At 45.9% G+C, this 23,651-nt stretch overlaps 1 protein-coding gene across 1 annotated transcript in view; it reads right to left on the bottom strand.

Annotated features, from left to right (window-relative positions):
• Positions 1 to 23,651, bottom strand: part of grin3ba (glutamate receptor, ionotropic, N-methyl-D-aspartate 3Ba) — a 103,713-nt gene that overhangs the window by 14,488 nt on the left and 65,574 nt on the right. Inside the window, exons 3-8 of the mRNA XM_080783615.1 lie at positions 21,568 to 22,064; positions 18,816 to 19,087; positions 17,248 to 17,484; positions 14,399 to 14,545; positions 13,809 to 13,954; positions 9,510 to 9,625 (exon numbers count right to left, since the gene is read on the bottom strand). Of these exons, the coding sequence (XP_080639741.1) occupies positions 9,510 to 9,625; positions 13,809 to 13,954; positions 14,399 to 14,545; positions 17,248 to 17,484; positions 18,816 to 19,087; positions 21,568 to 22,064 (1,415 nt within the window). The remainder of the gene's footprint in view (positions 1 to 9,509; positions 9,626 to 13,808; positions 13,955 to 14,398; positions 14,546 to 17,247; positions 17,485 to 18,815; positions 19,088 to 21,567; positions 22,065 to 23,651) is intronic.

Consider the following 23,651-nt stretch of genomic DNA (forward strand, 5'->3'; position numbering starts at 1 on the left):
GGGGCTTTTTAGTAAAAAGCCCAGCCCACAAAACCTTCATATATTTAAAACAAATCCAAAATAAGGTTACCAGTGAAGGGCAAAATGCCATGTATGTATGTAGGCCTATGTACAGATTAGAAGAAGTATGTATATTATTATTACATCCTTAACTTATATTTAACTGTAAAATAGTTTAATTGGATAAGGGCTAGGTGTACCGAATAGACAGAGTATTGCAAATATGCAGATTTATTTTTCTTATTGCAAGGAAATGTCAAAGCTATCCGCAGCATTGTGCCCCTAGCTCTTTCCTCTCTACTACCTGAAACATCTTCGTCTTTGTGGGGTTTTATGAGTTGGCATCCAAATAGTTGCATTATACGGCTGGAATGAATGAAATGCCTCCCATCTGGGCCTTTCCTTTGTTGGGACAAACCAACTACCCTTAGCAAAGCATCACTACATGACATCACCTTTAAATTATGACATAACAAAACCATCTAGTCAAATATCACCTTACACAAGGTAAGTATTGTACATGGTTTTAGCAACACCACTCTTTGTATGAACAATATAGGGTTTCAAGTAAAATGCAAACTCCCCTTTCAAATGGTATGTTCCAATTACTTTCCCCTCCCTATAGAGGGTATGCCCGTGACATCATCACCAAACCAGGAAGTTATGCAGGAACCACTACTGAGTGGCAAAAAACTACTTTCTGGCCTTGACAGCCCCTACATCCAAACATAAAGTCCTATCTGATTGCATTAAACGACATTAAACAATGTTAAACTCACTTTGCATGTTGCTTTGCCACTCGATGGGCCATTGACTTTAAGCATGCGCATACCCTCTATAAAAGGAGCCCTGGAGTCAAGTGTGACTCTTTTAGGAGGATCAGACCAGGAAGTAAGTATGTGTTTAGCATTGAGCTTCAATATCATTGAATCATGAATCATATTCAATATCAATATATCTGGATGTTTCAAACAAGCTATATTGTCTGTATATCCTTTGTGACCTGAAATGATATGAAAATGTGTATTAAAAATGCAAACTTGGTCAGGATGTGAAAACAAACAGAAATACAAACTTGAAAACACACATAGCTAGCATATAGAAATATAAAGGTAGTATCTGTCTTTACCACAATAACAATTTGCAATGTAATCATTTAGAAGATGCTCTTGATCCAGAGCGACTTACAGTAAACATGAGGTAAAATGTATAGAAATAGTAATCTAGGGTCTATATATAAGAATCTCTACATTGAAACTACACACTATAGCAGGCTTTCTCAAAGGGGTGCCGTACGTGGCTCCCTAGGGTGTACTTTGATAATATTTGATAGTCATCACCAAGTCTCTTCACCAAAAATAACAGATCTACAAGCTCAGTGTGAGCTTGCAGATCGGCTATTTCTGCCGAATGTTCCCCCCCAGAATAGGGATGCTGATAGGGTTCAAGTAAAAACTTTCATTATTTTCAATCTGTCCTATTGGAAATTGATATTCTCAAGTTTTCCTTGTGATATACTGGATCTTAGATTAACATATTTTCGTAGCGTAATATAACATACGGTTCTAAAAACTAAATGTATCCTTCAGGAGTGCCATGGATGATTACGTTTTTTACAGCAGTGACCTGAGCCAAAACTGTTTGGCCTCTCCACTCCACTATAGGATGCCAGGTCTACAAATTGATTTGGCACCTGTCTGCATGTAACATACTCTCCAAATCACATTGTATAGCCTTTGCTTTTTATATATACTTTATTGAAAATTATTCAGGGGTTTACAAATAACCTTTGCATGAGCCTGCAATGCCGCCAAGGCTAGGGCAAGTGCTTCACGGCAAGTGCTATTTCATTATATTATAGGTCAGCACATGCATATGGGGAACGATGCCAGTCGTGCCATTTATACTGATATGCGACACATACTGGCTTAGTGACACAAACGTAACAAACGGTTGGCCAGTCAGGGAAGCCAATGCATACAGTCTCCTGAACACACAGAATTATTGCAGAACTGTCCCAACAACTGTCCCTCCTTCCTTCTGCCACTCAGGTGGAACAGTGAATGTATGTCTGGCCGACATCTCATAGTGGATGGATTATCACCACCTAGAAGCTGAACCCAGACAACCCAAACAAGACCAAGCTTCTCTTCTTCTAAGGTAAGTCCTGCCTCATGTACTGTAGGATCTCACTATTTCCAACTCCCTGGTCATATCAAAGGGTGTCCTGCAGGGGACGCCTGTGAGGCGACTCAAACTCTTTAGTGTCACCATTGTAGGTCTGAACCGCCAGACCTTAAAGACTCATAACCACGTTATGAGTCTGGCTATACTGAACCTTGGCTTGTGAGCTGAGGCTGATGCCCTGTGGTATTTGTCCATCTTGGTGAGATCGCCTGACTTTGGTATTGGAATGATGATCATTGTGAGCCACAGCTCTGGCAGCTCGCCAGATGTGTATGCTTTGGGTGAAATAATAGGCTCTCTCTGTTTCTCTTTCTCTCTCTCCTCTCCCTCATATCTTCTCACTGATTTGCGCTATAAGGGAGTGAGAACGTGTTGCTATAAGCCTGCCTGCCGTTGCTGGGTTATTTAGTTGACAATACGTTGCATTGCAAATGTTAAATCCATATATGGACATATGTGTCCGCCTGCCGACCCCCACAACTTGAACTTAGCCAGGGTGAAATTGGCACAAACGTGGCTGCAGCAGTTGTAGAAAAGCAAACGGTGCAGTATAATAAATACTGAACACTCTGGAGTCTGGATGCCAGCATGTGCGATGATGTCTGCGAGTTACAGTCCGTATAATCCACATCACTGTTTTGAGTTCATTACATCTCGCCTGGGGAGTAACCAAGCATTGTACTAAATGGAAATGACTTATTTGTACAGTACGTGTTCAACTTGAGTATCAGAGATAGTGAGCGTGTGGGGGTACCTTATAGCAGCAGTGAATCCCACTGATGGATTTAAAATGATATCTACATGCTTTAATCAGAGCATAACAGTACAAGGTGGATAATTACACGACCAGACTCATTTATTTCTGCTGCTTTGCTCTGCAGTGCATAATGATGCAGCAGGTGCATGATGAAAGAAACTCATCCCGCCAAATGGTTTAGTTTCTGTACACGACCTTCTGCTCTTATTCGTTTCATGTAATTTGTATTGCAGTCAAAGAGGCAGACCTGTCAAAGCCTTCTGTTTATGTACTGCATTTTGTGCCAGACCTGTCGGCTGTGTGTGCATGTGTGTGCCAGTGCCAGATGTGTCAGCTGACCTGGATGTGCATGCATGTTCACACATATGCCTGTGGGTTTGCGGGCAGGTGGAACGGAATCTGCTCCACCTACGTACGTGCGTGCGTGTGTTGGCGGCTTTCTGTTTCTAAGTAATTGTGAGGGAACATCAGACCTGTCTGCCAATTTTGTGTGTATGTTGTGCCCGTGTGTGTGTGTGTGTGTGTGGCACAGTGGTCTGTCAAAGTGAGTTAGGTATGATGGGGCTAGAGACAGCGGCTTAGGTTCAAGAAGGATCTTGTCACATCTCTGCTACCTACATGACAAAACACTGTCCAACCAATCACTCCTTCCCTTCTTCACCTGCGCCCTCTCCTCCTCTCCTCCTATTGTGTCAGAACTCAGAACTAATTTCAACATTTCCTGGAGCCCATGTTTAGCTTTGCTCACTTCACAAAACACTAGAGTCCAGTCAGTCCACACACTGGATCAAGCTCCAAAACTATAACAATACTTTTGGAGTTGGATCCAGTGTGGACTCTATTCTTTTGTGTTGTGTGCGTCTGCCCTGCGCTTGGCTTTTTAAACTGTGGATGCTCGTGCTTCATTTACTTTGTTTGTTAGCTTTGCTCAATTCCCATTTCCATCATCACTTCACTTGTTGTTCACTTCATCCTTCCTTTCATATCTCGGCCCACTTTCACAATCCCATGGCTTCCCATTTCTGGGTAGCCCTCCTCCTAGCTAACCCCTCTTCTCTTGGCAGGCGCCTATACGTATCTCTGTCTATCTTTGGAAGCGCTCCGTCAAATGGTGGAACACAAGTGGGGATACTTTCTTATTTTCTTATGCCCAGACATCCCCACACAAATACTACCACCACACAGATTCTACTCCCACAGCCATCACCCCTTAAACATGCAAACAAGACATCCCCTCTTCTTTTCACAATGTTTTCCGTGTTACTTCTGACATTCACTCCTACCCCACAAGGCAAAGAGATGATTTTGAATTACCCTATTGTCGCACTTCCAAACATCAATCTTTCATCAAATCTATAGGCCTTCATCTATGGAATTCCCTACATGCTTCACTTAAATCCTCATTATCCTTGCCAATATTTAAGAAACATCTAAAGAAATATCTTATTTCTTCCTCTCTGTAGATTACATGATTTACTTTGATGTGATATATTTTCTTTTGTATGTTTGTTGCTGTATTGTTTATTTCACTTTTTTGTGCAGTCCCTTCTTTATTGCACAGCTGCTCCCTTTGCCAACTTGTAGACGTTTGTGTTGTTCTTAATGAACTTTTAATGAACTGTTTGGATGTATGGGCTGTCAAGGCCAGAAGGTAGTTTTTTGCCACTCAGTAGGCATTCCTGCATAACTTCCGGGTTTAATGATGATGTCACGCGCATACCCTCTATTGTCTATCTTTTGTACTATGTGCTAAATAAATAAACCTAAACCTAAACCCACCCACGCACGCCTTAACAGATGTACACACAAATTCAGGCACACATCACATTGTAAAATGTTAGCTAGCTGTCGGATCGTTCTCCGCCCTGTCATATAGATCGTATAGATCCGCCCTGTCATATAGATCGTACCTCAAAAAGTCACACAGAGATCCCCTTTATCTGTGGTATTGGTTTCTTTCAAAGTTGCACAGGTGTGTTTGGGCGGGGGGGGAAGAGACAAGGGAAACATGGCTGCATCGCTTTATCATCACGTTATGTGCAACACACACACACACACACACACACACACACACACACACACACACACACACACACACACACACACACACACACACACACACACACACCATTCCCCGCTCTCTTCCGACCTCAGTGCTGTAAGTAGTTAATGAATCCTATTATGCCTTTCCTTCACCGTTTCAGTAGCACAACCAAGGGTGCACACTTGGTTTTTATATTTGTCATAATAAACATTGTTAAATGCATATATCTGCCGTAATTTATCTTTCCGTTTCCACAACAATATACTGTACAGAGAAAGGGGCATATTTGGGGCATATTTAGGAATTAATCATGATTAATCACATGTTAGCTGTGATTAATCTGATTAAAAATGAAATATTTTGACAGCCCTGATATAGACATAATCAGACAGAGTGCACGCATGCACGCACGCACGCTTATAAGCCACCCACGTAATCATTCAACTTATAATACTCTCCCAGTACACTCACACACACACAGCAGACTCTGTTCTTCCATGGCCACATCCACTCATCCACCCACAGACAAGCGTCTGGATGTTCAGTGGCCAAGTTATTAATGGGGTGTGTCCAGGCTGTCGTAAACATCTCCACAGCACTTGTGGGAAATACACACCACAACAACAGCACACACTCCTACATCTCTCTCTCTCTCTCTCTCTCTCTCTCTCTCTCTCTCTCTCTCTCTCTCTCTCTCTCTCTCTCTCTCCCCCCTCTCTCCCTCTCCCCCTCTCTCTCTCTCCCCCCCTCTCTCCCTCTCTCTCTCTCTCTCTCTCTCTCTCTCTCTCTCTCTCTCTCCCCCCTCTCTCCCTCTCCCCCTCTCTCTCTCTCTCCCTCTCTCTCTCTCTCTCCCCCCTTCCCCCCCCCCCTCTCTCTCTCTCTCTCTCTCTCTCTCTCCCCCTCTCCCCCCTCCCCCCCCCTCTCTCTCTCTATCTCTCTGTCTCTCTGTAGACAGTTAATTCCAGATGGCTCCCTGGCTGCCCGCAGCAACTATGAACTCCCACTTCCCTCCTCTCTCCTATCTCCTGTCTCCAAACACCAAACAGGCCACTCTCCAATATGTCCTCTCCCTCTCTCGGAAAGCCGAACAACAGCCCCCTTTCCTCTTTCCTTTTCATCAGTGTCTCAGCCTACTCTGTCTCTCTCCCTGGCTGGTTGGGGTTGAGGGCTTTGTCTTGATTAGGTGGACTCTGTTGGCTGGGGTCTTTTATCACTTGCTGTGCAGAAAAGCACAGACAGGCAGTGTGGCCAAATGAAAGTCCTCTATCTCCTCCTTCTACTCACTGTCGCTGCCTCGCCTACCTCAGTTGTTGCTTTCTCTGTCATTTATTTACAACTTTCTTTCTGCTCCGTCTCTCTCCCGTCTTTTCTTTCCCTCGCTCTGCCTCACTTTCGTCTGCCCCGTTTGTCTGTCTCTCCTTTCTCCATCTGCTCTGCATGTCTATCTGTGTCCGTGTTCCTTATTTCTACCCCCGCGTATCGGATCAAAAGAAACACGGATTCATTAATGACCTTTTTCGCGTGGGAGTCATCAAATTAAAGTTCCAGCCATCACTTTGCAACCTGCTCTGCATACCAACTCAGGCTTGCTTATATGTCATTGGTGCTAATCGGCTGAGCCTGGCCACGGCAGAGATCACACGATTGCACTGCGGAGGCAGATGAGGTCAGCGCATCCCACAGCGACGGACACGGAGAGAGCAACCACATGGTAGTGGAGAGGGGGTGATTTAACATGGGCATGGCGTCTGTCAGTGACTGACAAGAGTTTGGGGATGTATACTATGGGGGACAGCACCAGGTCCCAAGTGGCAGCCTTGCTCGTACTTATTAGTTCAGCTGTCTGTCTCCAAAATGAGAAAAGCAGACGTGCGTTATGGAAGCACACCAGTATGAATATTTGCACCGACACAAGCTCAAAATGCATGAGTCCACCCACACACGTGCCCATTCACATGCATGCACGCACACACTCATTTATTATTGCACATTCGCTCTTAAGTGAATAATATGCAAATGTGCGATAATAAAATGAGTGTGTGTGTGATTTTCTATGTGCATGTTTGAACTATCCACTATATCATAGTTAACTGGATAGTTCACACATGCACATAGAAAATCATATGCGCATAATATTCAAATAGACAGAAACACGTATATTTTGCATGCAATCCTTTGCTCAGCACACACAGCAGCTCCAACAGCAAAAAAACCAAAGGGAAAGTATACATCTGCAATGCTGCATGTACCCACACAGTTCTTCTGAAGCAGACATTACCTTGGCAGAATATGTATATACTGTGTGCACGTACGCACGCACGCACACACTCTCACTCTCTCTCTCTCTCTCTCTCTCTCTCTCTCTCTCTCTCTCTCTCTCTCTCTCTCTCTCATTGTTTTGCATCCAGATAGATAGTTCTACTGTACAAGCATAACGTTCTCACACACGCACACACAGATTTTGACCGATGCTTAATAATAAATGGCTGTGGGCTGTTTGTTAACCCTGCAGCACTCTGCTTCTCTCAGAGATCACTGTCAATCACAGCACTATCCATTTGATCACTCTGCATGCGCGCGCGCGTGTGTGTGTCTTCTCTTGTGTGTGTGTAAGGGACAGTGAGAGAGAGAGATAAGATGGAGAGATAGAGAGGAAGGGAGAAGCCAGAGAGAGGATAGGATAAAGAAGCCGTTGCCATTGCTGCCCATATCCAATAAAATAAACGATGACCTACAAGTCAATCAAGACCAAATTTACCTCCAGGACATGCTCCACCCCTACACCCTTCCTGCACACCAGCTATGACAACACTCCAAGCGACTGTCCCTCCTGGGTCCCAAGCTGTGGAATGACCTCTGCCCCTCAGTCAGAACCAGGAGGCAGGCATCCACCGCTGCAAATTAAGCCAGTGTGGAAGCAATGAAAACGCTGCAGTTCCCATGTATGGCCTAGAGCAGTCCTTCCCAAACTTTTCAGGTCGAGACCCAAAAGAGAGACGTTTGCCTGCAGGACCCAAACTAGTGAAAATGGCAGATCCACAAGCGCACAGCGCTCTTTCCCCTCCTGTTGGTCCCAGAAGAGTTTTCATTCCATTAAAATCTATGGGTATTTCACCAGACTTCACCCATGGTTGTATTACTCCCATATGTTTATAATTAATTATAAAGAAAGCTGCAACTCTGCTTTCATTCTCCAACTTGGGGTCCCAGGAAGGTTTACGCAAACACCACAGCATGCTGACATGCATGCTATAGTTTGACACACTTGAGGTCGCTGGCAGCACAACTCCTAACATGCTGAACAGTCATACACTCTGTAGTCAGTACAGTACGTGCTCCTCCCTATCTCTATACCTGTACCAATGTGTCTCTGCCACTTCACTCCTCCTCTCATGTCTCCTCTCTGTTCCTGTTCTGGACCCACCGTCGGGTTCAAACACAAGGACACTCCCCTTATGAAGTCCACTGGCCTGCTTCACACACGCTTGGCCAACCCCGGGGAATAACACACTGCATTGATTCTGTCCCATCGCTCAGTAGTTCAGTCACAATTCCCAGCACCGGAAAGTACTTCAAGGACTGTCAACAGGTGTGTGTGTGTGTGTGTGTGTGTGTGCTCTGTTTGCCTTTAGCTCCCACGGTCAGGGGTATTTCCATTTCAATAGTGTGCCTGCGTGTTGACTCAAACACCTACAACTGATAAAGAATGCCACGATGCACCTTCAACCACCCAAAAGTTCCATATATGTCTATTCCTGCTGCGTTCCCTTCCTTTGGCTTCCTATACAGTATGCCGTCTGCATTCCAATTTGCAAGACTGTCTGCTATGGGAAGTGTACTGACCCCAACTGCAAAGTAATGGCAAGGGTCATTTTGGTTGTTCCCTCCATCGAGGACATATACGAAGGACGTTGTGTCAGCCAAGCCTGCGAGCTTATCAAAGATCGGAGCCAATCCAACGACAGACAGAGCCACAGAGCCATTGGCAGTAGATTGCTATACGACTTCCACCAGTCTTGGGAAACGCACACCTCAGCACTCCTCACTCCTTCTATCACTTCTTGTTGCCTATATTTTTGATAGATGCTACGCAGTACGTTGCAGACGTATGTTGGTAACTAAGTACGTTATGTACTGTATGTTATATGCTTAGACGGACTCTAGGTTTGATGTTTACCTGGTATCCTATTCCTGTACTCTAGGTACTTTGTAGCACTTGATTGTTTTCTTTGCACTCTGTGTATGCTACTTGACAATTTACCCTGTCATTGGCTGACTGGTGTGTATGCTACTTGACAATTTACCCTGTCATTGGCTGACTGGGCTTCATGCCATTTATGCCGATATTGCACATGTAAATATCTCATCTGCTAAATGCCTAAATTGTTGTAAATTGCATTTGTGAATTGTGTGCCTGCAGGTGGGTGTGCTGTGTGTAGTCTGTGTACTGTGTGTGTGTTCGTGTGTGTGTGTGTGTGTGTGTGTGTGTGTGTGTGTGTGTGTGTGCGCGCGCTTACATACCCTCTATGGCGAATGGTTTGCCCACTGTGAGCAGTTTACAGTCGGCATCAATGGACACCTCAAAGTCCAGCAGGGCTTTATCCATGATGAAGGCATCCAGGAGAGGAGGATCTGTCCTTCAGCACAACACACACACACACACACACACACACACACACACACACACACACACACACACACACACACACACACACACACACACACACACACACACACACACACACCACATAAGAGTGAGGCTGAGGCAAAGCATTTTATAGTCCAAAGCATTTAATAGTCCTATACTGTCTGTTGAATGAGTATCGGGTGTCTTTTGTGCAAAAACACATGCATTTCTTTGCTTTTTTGTTTGGACAATTCCAATTTCTTCAACATATTGGATTCACCTCATCAAACTCTCTCCCAGGGCTCCCTGAGCGTTGTGGACGAGGTGTCACACTATAGCTGTCACTCTACCATTTGCCTGAGATTAGCTGCATGCTAATACGCTGCGTGAACACATGCATCATTACCAACAGTCTCTGTTGTGGACTGATAAGACCTCCGGAAAGTCCTCGGCACAACCGCTATATATTGATCTGATTGACCCCAAGAACCCCCAATTATACACTATTCGCCGGAAGCTTCAGACACTGCTGACCATGTCCTCCACGGAGTATCACCCTGACAAACAGCACTATGCACTGACCATGTCCTCCACGGAGTATCACCGTGACAAACAGCACTATGCACTGACCATGTCCTCCACGGAGTATCACCGTGACAAACAGCACTATGCACTGACCATGTCCTCCACGGAGTATCACCGTGACAAACAGCACTATGCACTGACCATGTCCTCCACGGAGTATCACCGTGACAAACAGCACTATGCACTGACCATGTCCTCCACGGAGTATCACCGTGACAAACAGCACTATGCACTGACCATGTCCTCCACGGAGTATCACCGTGACAAACAGCACTATGCACTGACCATGTCCTCCACGGAGTATCACCGTGACAAACAGCACTATGCACTGACCATGTCCTCCACGGAGTATCACCGTGACAAACAGCACTATGCACTGACCATGTCCTCCACGGAGTATCACCGTGACAAACAGCACTATGCACTGACCATGTCCTCCACGGAGTATCACCGTGACAAACAGCACTATGCACTGACCATGTCCTCCACGGAGTATCACCGTGACAAACAGCACTATGCACTGACCATGTCCTCCACGGAGTATCACCGTGACAAACAGCACTATGCACTGACCATGTCCTCCACGGAGTATCACCGTGACAAACAGCACTATGCACTGACCATGTCCTCCACGGAGTATCACCGTGACAAACAGCACTATGCACTGACCATGTCCTCCACGGAGTATCACCGTGACAAACAGCACTATGCACTGACCATGTCCTCCACGGAGTATCACCGTGACAAACAGCACTATGCACTGACCATGTCCTCCACGGAGTATCACCGTGACAAACAGCACTATGCACTGACCATGTCCTCCACGGAGTATCACCGTGACAAACAGCACTATGCACTGACCATGTCCTCCACGGAGTATCACCGTGACAAACAGCACTATGCACTGACCATGTCCTCCACGGAGTATCACCGTGACAAACAGCACTATGCACTGACCATGTCCTCCACGGAGTATCACCGTGACAAACAGCACTATGCACTGACCATGTCCTCCACGGAGTATCACCGTGACAAACAGCACTATGCACTGACCATGTCCTCCACGGAGTATCACCGTGACAAACAGCACTATGCACTGACCATGTCCTCCACGGAGTATCACCGTGACAAACAGCACTATGCACTGACCATGTCCTCCACGGAGTATCACCGTGACAAACAGCACTATGCACTGACCATGTCCTCCACGGAGTATCACCGTGACAAACAGCACTATGCACTGACCATGTCCTCCACGGAGTATCACCGTGACAAACAGCACTATGCACTGACCATGTCCTCCACGGAGTATCACCGTGACAAACAGCACTATGCACTGACCATGTCCTCCACGGAGTATCACCGTGACAAACAGCACTATGCACTGACCATGTCCTCCACGGAGTATCACCGTGACAAACAGCACTATGCACTGACCATGTCCTCCACGGAGTATCACCGTGACAAACAGCACTATGCACTGGCTGGGCTCCTCAACATGTCCATACACGGACAAATGTGTCCCTTTTTTACACACCATTATACTGAGTCTTCAGGTTTTCTTCTGAATATATGTGACACGTATTTACTATGGCATATGAGTACAACTAGTACTAGTGGTTCTCACATGTTTTATTTGCCAGGACCCCCTTAACTCTGAGAGTGGGTCCATTTGGTTCCATGTGTACACTCTCAGAGTTACACACCTGTTACGGTCATTCAGGGCTATCTCTTTGTGTTTCTGGTAATATTATTGTACGCTCATTTTGTCCGTGGCAAATAATATAATTTTGACAAATGTCCACCACAAGCCAGCATGGTGATGACCCCTGGCTGGGATGAATGTACACTGAAACACATACAGACACAATCCTCAGTGTTCAGTGTACACTGACACAACCACAGACACATGCACTTACAAACTACGTCGGATCCATTCGATAAAATGTAATCACCTCTGCACCTAATTTTACGCACTCACGCACACACTTCTACATCTACACGCATGAATGCGCATGCAAACTCTTTTTCACTCTCAGTACGCACACACACACGCTCCATCATGGAGCACATTTCATATAACAGGCTTAGACACAATGTGCTTCAAAATGTAATAGAAAATATGCAACAATCATGAAAAAAGTAAACATAGGAGAAGTGCATATAAAATAGAACGTATTATGTATACAGTGTAAACTAAAAGAAAAGTGTTAACTTTAAGCCTATAACTAAAAGCTTTAGAATTCCAGAGAACAGGACTACCGGTATAATGACTGTAGGCAGCACCATAAGCTGATTTAGAATGTATTCTGGTATAATGAGGAAACCTTTATCTGATCATCTAAGATCTGTTGTGAGCATGTCAACAATATAGGGAGGAGGAAGGAGCTACGCCAGTCATCGGTTTAAAAACAACAAGAAGTACTTCAAATCAGACACTGACTCACGGGCCGGACTTACTGGAATACAGCCTGATTTGGTACTAGACTGGGCTGATCAGATTATTACTACCTCCTTACTATTCAGGACATACACTGCAAAAACAAACGGTGACTTTACAATGTCTTTGCCAGGAAAGCACAGAACTCTTGTTTCCCTGCATGCTGCCTGCCTGTAGCAGTGACCTGTCTGTCTGCCTATAGCAGTGACCTGTCTGTTTGCCTGCCTATAGCAGTAACCTGTCTGTCTGACTATAGCAGTGACCTGTCTGTCTGCTTATAGCAGCGACGTGTCTGTCAGATGGAGCTCAGCCAGCTGGGAGAAGGATGTAGGCTCCTTCAGGGAGAGAAGTAACTCGGAAGTTATCGTGTGTGTGTGTGTGTGTGTGTGTGTGTGTGTGTGTGTGTGTGTGTGTGTGTGTGTGTGTGTTTGTGCATGTGTGCGTGCGCACATTTGATGCCCAGTGCATAGAGTATACACAGTACTACAGTATATCTATAAGCTATAACTGCCTCGACATCCTGCATCTCGTGGGCTACATGTGTGTGGGTCTCTCTCTCTCTCTCTCTCTCTCTCTCTCTCTCTCTCTCAGGGAGATTTCAGGGAGCGGTATAATGGGGTCAGTTGGTTCTGCCAGCAAAGTGTTTTATTACCTCACTGTTCCTGCACTGCTGTGACTTAAATTTGTGCTACATCGCATCACCTCGCAATAGAAATGAGCGCTTCCTTCGTCCAATATGTTCTGATCATCATCTCTGCATTATATTCACAACAACAAGCGTATCTTTGCGTTGCTTTTTCTCTGCTCTATCGCACATCCAGCGCACGCACACACACACGCACGCAGATAAACTATCTCAGCATCTGCACTTTGTGGTGTTTGATGTGCTTTGAGGGGATTAGCTCTGAATGTGTGCAATTTTAACAGTTTGTTTAAAGGAAGTGTGCCTAAGTGTGTAAGCCAGGGGAAGGCGTTCTGTATTTCCTACTGTGTGTGTGTGTGTGTGTGTGTGTGTGTGTGTGTGTTAAAGCACACCCTGCGTTTGCCTCATCAGTTACTCCAGGATCCTAAAAAAATCCCTCGACACATACAGTGCTTTACACATACAATTGAGCAACCATGTCAAAAAACGTCATGTCTCTCAACGTGCACTGTGCATGTGTCTTACTTTAACATATGCACTCCAACCGGGGTGGCGGGCTGGTTGAAGCGGCGCATGTACTCGTGCATCTCTGGAAAGCTCTTCTTCATGTAGTCCTCAGCGCTGCTCTCCTTCACCGTACCGAAGCGGAACCCCATGGAAGGGTGGTGGAGCTGGGGGGGGGGGGGGGAGAGAGACAGACAGTGTTGTGAGATTAGGATCAGCCTAATATCGGATTCACCACAGCCATGAACTCCCTCCAGGGTTTGAGGAAATGCAAGACAATAATCCTTCTTCATAAATAATTCTGCTCTTTACTCATTATCCTCCTGTCCTTGTGTCAGATGATAGATCGCAGTGTGTGCTTTGTGCTCGAGTGTGTTTGTGTGTAGTGCTTGTGTGTGTGTGTGTGTGTGTGTGTGTGTGTGTGATGCTTCTTTGTGCGTGTGTGTGTGTGTGTGTGTGTTTACGTATGTGCTCTTACCTGTGTGTGGATGAATGCATATTTATTAGTGTACCTGCGTGCGTGCGTGTGTGCGTGACCTTTTGCTTGTACACATGCACATGTGCTTTCATACATGCTTTCCGCAGGCATACGTCCTTGCACTGAGGCTAACCTTGTCATCGTGTATTCCGGATACCTCTTCAAAGACCTTCTCCCCCACCATTACTGCTGCTAGGTTAGCAGTATAGCTGGACAGCACCAGCAGACAGAATATAGCCCATAGGTTCATCAGGAAACGCCCCGTCCAACACTTGGGAGTCTGCAAAATGGAGAACAAACGGCTGAAAATACTTTTACTTTTAGGGGTTATTTGATGAAAGAACAAATACAGATTGTTATCGTGACATTGGTATATTGAAAGTTTTACAAAAATAACCCAACAACAAAGCAATTCTTCCAAATATGTCACAAGACAAAGAAATATTTCACGTTGACAATCAAAGTAATCAAATGAAAAGGCTGGCGGAAACTAAATGACAGCTTTGACGAGAAAACAATACAAGGACAACCGCACATGAATGAAAGAGAAATGTGTCACAAATCAAGAGACCGACAGACGATGAAGATGAAATAGAAGTCAGAAGTGTGGCAGTGAAACATAGCACAAACACCTTAGAACAGGTTTTCCAACGTGGGGCCAAATTGAAAGGAGAGGAATATATATATATATATATATATATAAATGCACCCTGTCAATATAAATGCATACAGTCTCTGTATGTATGTCTGTGTGTAATCCACGTAACTCGAGAACCGTTAGCCGCACCGACTTCAAATTCGACACACGCGTTCCACACCACACTGGGCAGGGGGTGCAGTGCCAAAAATAGCAAAAATACTAGATAAATCTACAAGCTTATAACGCATCACGGTGTGACACGCGGTGAGCTTGTAGATCGACTATTTTCCCATGTTCTTTTTCTAGTTCCGTTTTTGAGTGGTGCAACCACTCCTACAAGCAGCAATGTCCGTGTGTACCTGTTTACCTGTGTGTGTGTGTGTGTGTGCACGTGAGCACGAGTATGTTACGTATTTATACCAGTAGGGGGCACCAGAAACAGAGAGAGGGGTATTGCTGTGGCTGCTAATGAGAGAGAGAGAGAGAGAGAGAGAGAGAGAGAGACAGAGAGAGAGGGGGGTGTGGGGTGTGGGGGGGGGAATTGCACCACTCAGTTCACACAGGTGTGTTTTTTTAAGGTAATTTAACAATGGAGGGGACGTGGGGGTCCTTGGCATGGAAAGGGGCTTGGGAACCCCTGCTGTAGAGTATACATTAGGAACATCTGCTCTTCCAGAGACGTTGACGCAACAGGTGAATCCAGAGGAGAGCTGTGACCTCTAACAGACGTCAGTCACTCAGCAAATCCACTTTAGTCATGCAAGGGACATGCAGAGGAAGGGGAAGACACAGAAGGATTTAAAGGATTAAAGGAAGATTTAAGCCTTCAATCATTAAGATGAGGTTTCAATATTAGGGTGATCATGATGTTATGCAGAGTGTATTCAGAGACCATATATGCAGTGTGTGTGTGTGTGTGTGTGTGTGTGTGTGTGTGTGTGTGTGTGTGTGTGTGTGTGTGTGTGTGTGTGTGTGTGTGTGTGTGTGTGTGTGTGTGTGTGTGTGTGTGTGTGTGTGTGTGTGTGTGTGTGTGTGTGTGTGTGTGTGTGTGGTCATCGTCATGTTCAAGGATAGGCCATTTGTGTTGATAGTTGTCAGCTGTGGTTGAACCCATGAACTTTCAAGTGTATGACATATCCTCTAATGCTATAGGCAATGCCATTAGCTGTGCTATTCTCACTGTCTTGTTTAGGGCAGCCACAGTCATAATATTGTGAGTTCTTATTAAATATTCTATTGCATTATATGCTGAGTGTACTGCTTAGAAGGCACAGAGAGGACAGAGGGGAATAATTTAAGGTAAATTCAAAATTGTATTTGAACGTGGAAACATTTGAATAGCGAGAATGCGTTAATGTCATAATGGGAGTGTTGATCATTGAGAGCTGAGAGAGTGAGTGACTCGTACACTACTCTTTTCCCTCAGTCCTATAATTGATCACGCCGGGCAGAGCAGAGCCTCCCGCGACACACTCAGTCATACGTGACGGCTTGACACACGCCAGTGTACGTCCTCATCCACTGCCACCAGATATACAACTGGAAACAAATTGAAAATGAAAGCAAAGAAATTGTTCCCATCGCTGGAGATTAAATTGGTTCTGTTCTTCCCCGACGTTATGTATTCATTTATGCACGCGTACGTGTACACCGCCTCGGTCAGCCTGATAGGAATTAGACTCTCATTTGTCTTTGGCGCCTCGGATAACACCTTTCATTTATACAAGCCAGTCTCGAGCAACGCAAGACAGCGATAACCAACCTTCTCATTTCTTCCTCTTAAGCACGCACCGGCCTTCACCCTGCTCGCTGCCTCACCCTCAGCCCACCCGCTTGCCCTCTCCCCTTTTACATGGTTCGTCGTATGCCCGCCTCCATGTCACCCACCCTCTTTAGCAATTTCCATCCCTGCTCGCCCATTTATTCTTTAACCTCTTGCCCACCGTTTCCATGCCAACCTTTTCCATCATGTCTTTTCCGGAAATGTCCGCTGTCCACTGTCCTACCAACCATCCACCCCACTCTCCTCCTCTCATCCAATTATTCCTCCATTTACTCCCATCAGCTCTTACTGTCTCTTTCAGTCTGATGGCCTGGGGACGCCCCCCCTTCTTCTTTGAGTGCATCTCTCTCGATCACCCTCTCTCTATATGTCTATATCGGGGCACTTGCCCTCTCCCCTCTCTCGGTGTGACAGCACCATCTCCCTTCTCCCCCCAGGTAACTTGCTACATCATCACTGTATTCCTACTTGACCTCTCCGCAATCTATCTCCTGTTTCATGTGGACTGGCTTATACGTATATACCATATACTGTACCATAATATCCATCCATGTCTTACCTTGGTGGCGACAGTGCGTCCAAACAGTATGGCATAGCAGAGGTTGAGGGCAGAGGAGTAGGAGAAGACACGCAGCCTGTTCCTGCCATGGGGGGTCATGCCAAAGGGACTGTTCCACTCGTACAGGGTGAGGAAGAGCGCAGTAAGGTGCAGTGTGACGAAGATGCCCACCCACATGGACCAATGTAGAGGCCACATGAAGGCCCCGATGGGGGCTGCGGTGTCCCGACTACGCACCTAAGAGGACATCACAGTCAGAATATACACATTTATTTATGTTGAAACTACATATGTACTACGCACCTAAGAGGACATCACAGTCAGAATATACACATTTATTTCTGTTGAAACTACATACAGTATGTACTACGCACCTAAGAGGACATCACAGTCAGAATATACACTCGTTTATTTCTGTTGAAACTACATATGTTTTGTCATATGGTATCAATACAACTTAAAGATGAATGGCACCGTAATCTTTATTGATTATGTTTTTCTGAAATGTTTCTAATCTACTGTACATTTTGATTGATCAGTTTACTGTGATCATTTTGATTGATCAGTGAACATTTTGATTGATCAGTTGATAATTCTGACAATCACTTTAATGAAAGTGAATCATCTATAAACGCTATTCTTAAAGTGATTGTCAGAATATCACAGGTTGTTTCAATGTTGTGCAGCCTATCATTTAATAAGTAGCTGTCACTTTTTGTGAGGGGATATCTCATTCTGATACCACAGGCTATTTGTCCCTCGTCGGATCGTATACAGTATTTTAAATGTTGCCCACAGAGGGAGAAGTTAAATGACTGCAGTGGGTTTCACATTCCCCCATCAGCTTCCTCTTATACTCATTATGAACTCCCCCACTGCAGCTCGCCTGGACTCTCGTAATTAAAACGCCAGCTCAAAAAACTGAGCAAACTAATTATTGACTCCTAACGATCGCCTGTTCCCCAGCAGAAGGCATGGGCCGGTCGAGGGGAAAAAAGGGTGACGTGAAATAGCATTCGACCATATTGTCAGGCCATATTGAAATAGTGTCAGAAGCACAGAGGGGTGAGATTGACAAAGCACAGAAATACTGCTGCCTACTTAATCCTGCCACCGACTATCACTCACAGTGTGGCAGTAGATCTCTCTGTGACACGGCGGCCTGTCCTCTCACATCATTAAAATGCAGGCATAAAATACTCCGGGATGAAACCAATGATGAGTCCTGCCGATCCCCCCCCCCCCCACCCATGAATTCCCGCATCCCTCCTCCAACCCCCACCCTCCCCACACTGCTCCTCACCTGCAGTGTTGATTTCGTCGACTATGACGAAAAATGTCCTGCGACGCGTTGTGAGCTTGTAGATTGGCTATTTCCAGCATGCAACCAAGTGTAAAATCAACCATCACGACGCCCTCAACTTTCAAGGCATGGCAAAATACATTTAGTCAACAAAATCGACTGTAGATTTAGTCGACTAAAATCGTAACGATATCTAGTCTAGACTAACACTAAAACATTCAGATGACAAAAATGACTAAAACTATAACAAATGAAGCGTCCTCACCAGAATGCCCAGGCTGGTGGAGTAGAAGGGAGAGGTGAAGTCGATGACCCTGCTGCGGGCGGAGTTGATGGAGAAGGAGGTGACGGCCATGTCGGCCATGCCGCTCAGCAGGTCTCCCACCAGCCCCGACCAGCGGTTGGCCCCGCTCGTCGCCCCGTACTTCCCGTCTCCGACCACGTACAGGTCGAAGGTGAAGCCCATGTCTTCGGCCAGCTTCTCCAGCAGGTCGATGCAGTAGCCGTAGCAGCACTTCCTCATGTCACCAGGCAGGGCTATAGGGAGACACAAAAAATGAAAATAAAAATGATGAGGTGACCTTTATTTAACGGAATATTCATAGGCACGTCTTTAGAAGTGCACCGGCTGCATTTCTGCAGCTGTTGACCGTGGATCATAAGAGCGCATTGGATGGATTCCCGCATGACGGGAGCATTGCTACATTTTAATGAGCGCAGTTCCCAGAGTGGGACGAAATGCATTTCTGTAATTTGGATACCAAGCTGAATAACTTTAAAAAAAGACCTCTTGAACTTAGAGGGAAAGAGTAGGAAACATTGAACTGTCAGCACTTTTCTATCTTATTTAACCTCCGATTCGCTACGCTAGTGAATGCCATAGTTCCTCAACATCTAGTTTTCCACAGATTTTTATTTTTTATCTTAAAATCTGAAAAGGAACAATAAACTGACACCACGCTAGACAGGAACGCCCACAAATGTCACATCCGGTTTTAGCCCAGGGTAAGAATTTTCTATGGCTGTCAATGCAACTTTGTCCAATCCTTAATCACATACGGACAAACATCTATGCCGATAATATCTAACTTGCGGCGGTAGCGTGCCTTGTCCACGGGCAACGGATCTTTAAACGTATGGCATTGCAAATACGTTTGATAATCGCTACTCTGCGCAATATTGTTTTGGAAATGCCGGAAATTGCATTGCAGTGAACGAGAGCAAATCACAACTTCCCCCGGGGGTGGGCGGAGTCACAGCTTTACGCCCTGAATACGCACTGTGGTGTCAGTCTATAAGCCATTCCCCTGCGCTGGCTGGTCGCTGTACTGACAGCTTAAAAAAGGCAATTGGCCTTTCTCCTTAAAAAAAAGTTAAAAATAAAACAGTCTCATGTGCTGAGCTTACCAGGTGGTCCCTGCATGCTTGTGGACAGAAAGTGTCATAATGATTACCATGGCTTAAAGCTAAGCGCTGCCAGTGTGGCAGGGTGCTTAGTACTGGCTTAGATCACCAGTGAACGCTCAGACATGAGTGCTCAGTAAAGACCAAGACCACAGCTTGAAGCAGACAAAAGCATGTTATGGCATGTTTCCATTTTGTTCCAACGCAGTGCTGCCTTCATTGAACAGAATCAGAATCATTTTAAGTATTTCCTTTGTAGCACATACTGCCTGTTGTGTGATGCTGCAACTCTGTAAACTATTGAGGAATAGGGCAGTGTTGTATGTCAAATAGGAATAGTGTGAGCAAAATATATATGCAAGGAGAGCTAATCGAACTCTTAAGTGAGACAAAAACACTATATGGTCCCAATCGAGTAAATTAATACTCAAGATTGTACTGTGCATGACTGTAAATGCATGCATCTGTCTGAGTAAAGCGTTGTCTCATAATTATGACTAATGACAGACAATTCAAATCAGTTAATTTCCACTTTTTTCAAGCAAAGAACTTAACACGTGAGTTAATACAGTAAAAACAGAAGTCCATGAGAAACATTAGGCGAAATGGAGACATTTCAACCATTATTTATGACTTATATAATGGCTCTGGCTCATGTAGAAATTATCCTCTAAACTGTACTGTATCGTTGCTGTTGGGCACACACTTTGTATCTCCTTATTTCATATTTTTATGTTTTTAATTATTTAATACCCTATCACACTTTGTATGAAAAAATGTTTTGTCTTGCACAAAACAAGACAATTAAGCACACTATGCTGTCTGCTACAAAAATAGCTGAACAATGGCTCCAAGGCCCTGCTAAAGGCCCTGAAAAAGATTGACCTTTTGAACTAGATAAAAGGCACCATTCCTTACAGAGTGCACCTTCTGAATGTGCTTATACTAGAATGCTGATGTACGTCCTATAGCCTACTCGAGGTTACACTAAGAACTCACCCCTGTCTTCCCTCTTGTTCACAGCATCTTAAAGTGTACCAATAGATCAGTACATTACAATACATCTGTACATATGTTTTTATTCCTAATCTATGCATATAAAATGCATAACTACTATATCGTCGCTGTCGGGAAGAAACCACCTAACTTCATTTTTGAGGTTTTACATTTTTGTTAATACTAGTTCAATATTCTTTCAACCAACGTAAAGGGTGTTGATTGCCTGCGAAAGGAGTATATTTACGTCCTATCAACAGCTAACTCCACAACCTCTCCCCCAATTTACAATATATAACGTTTTTCTTCAACATTTTCGTGAAAAATGTACATTTTGGAGTTAGGAGCCTGACAGCTAGGCCTAGTGTAGGTGGCCAAGTCAGTCCCTATAGGACCAAGTCTTTAAGTGTATATATATGCCATTCAAGTTGTCCACCTATTGGTGGCCCATAAATGATGCACAACTAACTGGTGCAGGTGCAGAAGGCCAAGTCAGCTCTTGTAGATCTGTAGAAAACAAATAAAGTGGACTCATAACAATGTGTCCTGCGACAAATGGGAACCACTGCATATGCTATCCTACATGGACTTTTCACCAGTGTCGATGTACAACTCACCTTCTCCCTCCCAGTCTGTGACTGTGGAATTTGGGTTGTGCAGCTGGTTGAAGAGGCCCTGTAAATGATCAGAGCGGTTGGTTCTGGGGTCCAGACACAGCTGACCGGCCGGACACAGCCCGTCTTCGTCCACCTCGCGCGTGAAGACGAAGGGGTGCTCCACCAGGGTCACCACCCTCAGCCGGTGTCCCTCTACGGTCAGACCCGGCCTCCAGCGAACTGTGGGGCTGCCCTCCCCTTGGCCGTCTCCTCCCCGGCCTCCACCCCCCTGGCCCTGTCCCAGGCCGCCCCCTTTGCCCAGTGCTCCCACCACCACCCCTTCCTCCAGCTCCAGCCTGCCCCGCGTCCACTGGCCCACCGTCACCCAGGCCGGCTGGCCCAGGGCACCTCTCTTCAGGCTCCACACGTGGAACAGCTGCGAGGACTGGATGTGAGAGAGACTGGGCTCCACCTGGATGGGCCCCGTGGCCCCCGTGAAGGAGGTGTTGGAGAGGAATCTGAAGATAGAGGGACAGAGAGCGAGGGTGAGGGAGGGGAGAGTTACAGAAGCTGTCGTAACCGGTTAAACCCTATTATACTTAATTGACCAGCTCGCATTCTTTTTCAATAGGAGTCACTGGACTCTCAGATGAGAGGCTGCTACCCTAGCCTTAGAGTCACTGGACTCTCAGATGAGAGGCTGCTACCCTAGCCTTAGAGTCACTGGACTCTCAGATGAGAGGCTGCTACCCTAGCCTTAGAGTCACTGGACTCTCAGATGAGAGGCTGCTACCCTAGCCTTAGCAAGGAAAGCCCCAATACACAACAATCCTGCCAAACACCACCACAACAGAACTGCCTCTAAATACTCAAGTCCCACCACCCGTACAACAAGTCCTCATCCCTGAGGACCTGTCTACAGAGGCATGGCTGGCAGCAGCCTGGAAGCAGGAGTGGGAGTCAGCCGGGCCAACACGCATCCACCGTTACATCCAGGACCCGGGAGGTGGCATTGAAGGAGAGGAACTGCCACGCCGGTCATTGGACCCCGCTGTGGGGCCTGACGGACAGGGCAGCGTGCGAGTGTGGGGAGCCGGAGCAGACCGCTGTCCCCTGTATAAACCACCCTCGGAGGCCGGCCTATTCGATGTGGGACCTGAGACGAGGGCGTGGCTGCACGTTACTGAGCTGGACATCTGATGATGACACACGAAAGAAGAAGAAGAAAGAAGGGAGTCACTGGGTTTCACAGAGCAGCTCTGCTCCATGGCTGTGCTCTGCTCTGCCGTCCTCCCCCCCCCATGGAGCAGAGCTGCTCTGTAAAACCAAGTGACTCCCATTGAAAATGAATTGCGAGCTGCTCTGCCCCCCCTCTACCCCCGGAACAGAGAGCGATTTCTATTCAAATGGTGTGTACGGTGCCCATGGGAGATAGAGGGACAGGCAGACAGAAACAGATAGACAGACAAGATAGAGGTCAGAGTCAACGAGGGAATGCCTGGAGTCATTCCGACACTTGGCAGAATTTTTTACCCTACAGGCTGAGAAGCGCATCGTGCACAGTTGGATATCCAGCAACCATATGCTTACAGGGAGGGGGGTCTGAAATGTTGGAGAAAGCAAAAGATTACCAAGAGCAGAACCACAGACAGATAGTCTGTCTGGTGGAAGTCCTGTGTGAGTCCACTCTCTCAGATGGCTGGACATAATAATTGCATCTTGCAGAAACTCATAATTAAAAGTTAATGTGGTGCAGTGAGGGTCTCTCCCTATCTCTCCGTCCACACACACATTCATTGCTATTCCCCTCACATTCCCAATGGTCTATGCTGATCTTTTTACGGAAGAATACATTAGGGTAAGCAATCCCCTGCTCGCACATAAATCTGCCTCCTTGCCCGTTGAACCGTACGGGACTTGTTGGCCGGTCTGGGTGCGAGATTGTGCGGCCGATCATTTGGCTACTGTCTCAGCTGTGAACCCACACAGGGAGCGCTTCATGCCTGGATTATGGCGGTGCGCTGGGTGGGTCATTAAGAGATGGCGAGGGCGCTGTTGTAAATGTTAAGGGTGGCACAGGGATCACTGCGTCGGGCTTGGTGTAT

This window comes from Protomyctophum bolini (assembly GCF_963924005.1).
Source record: "Protomyctophum bolini genome assembly, chromosome: 15".
NCBI lineage: Eukaryota > Metazoa > Chordata > Actinopteri > Myctophiformes > Myctophidae > Protomyctophum > Protomyctophum bolini.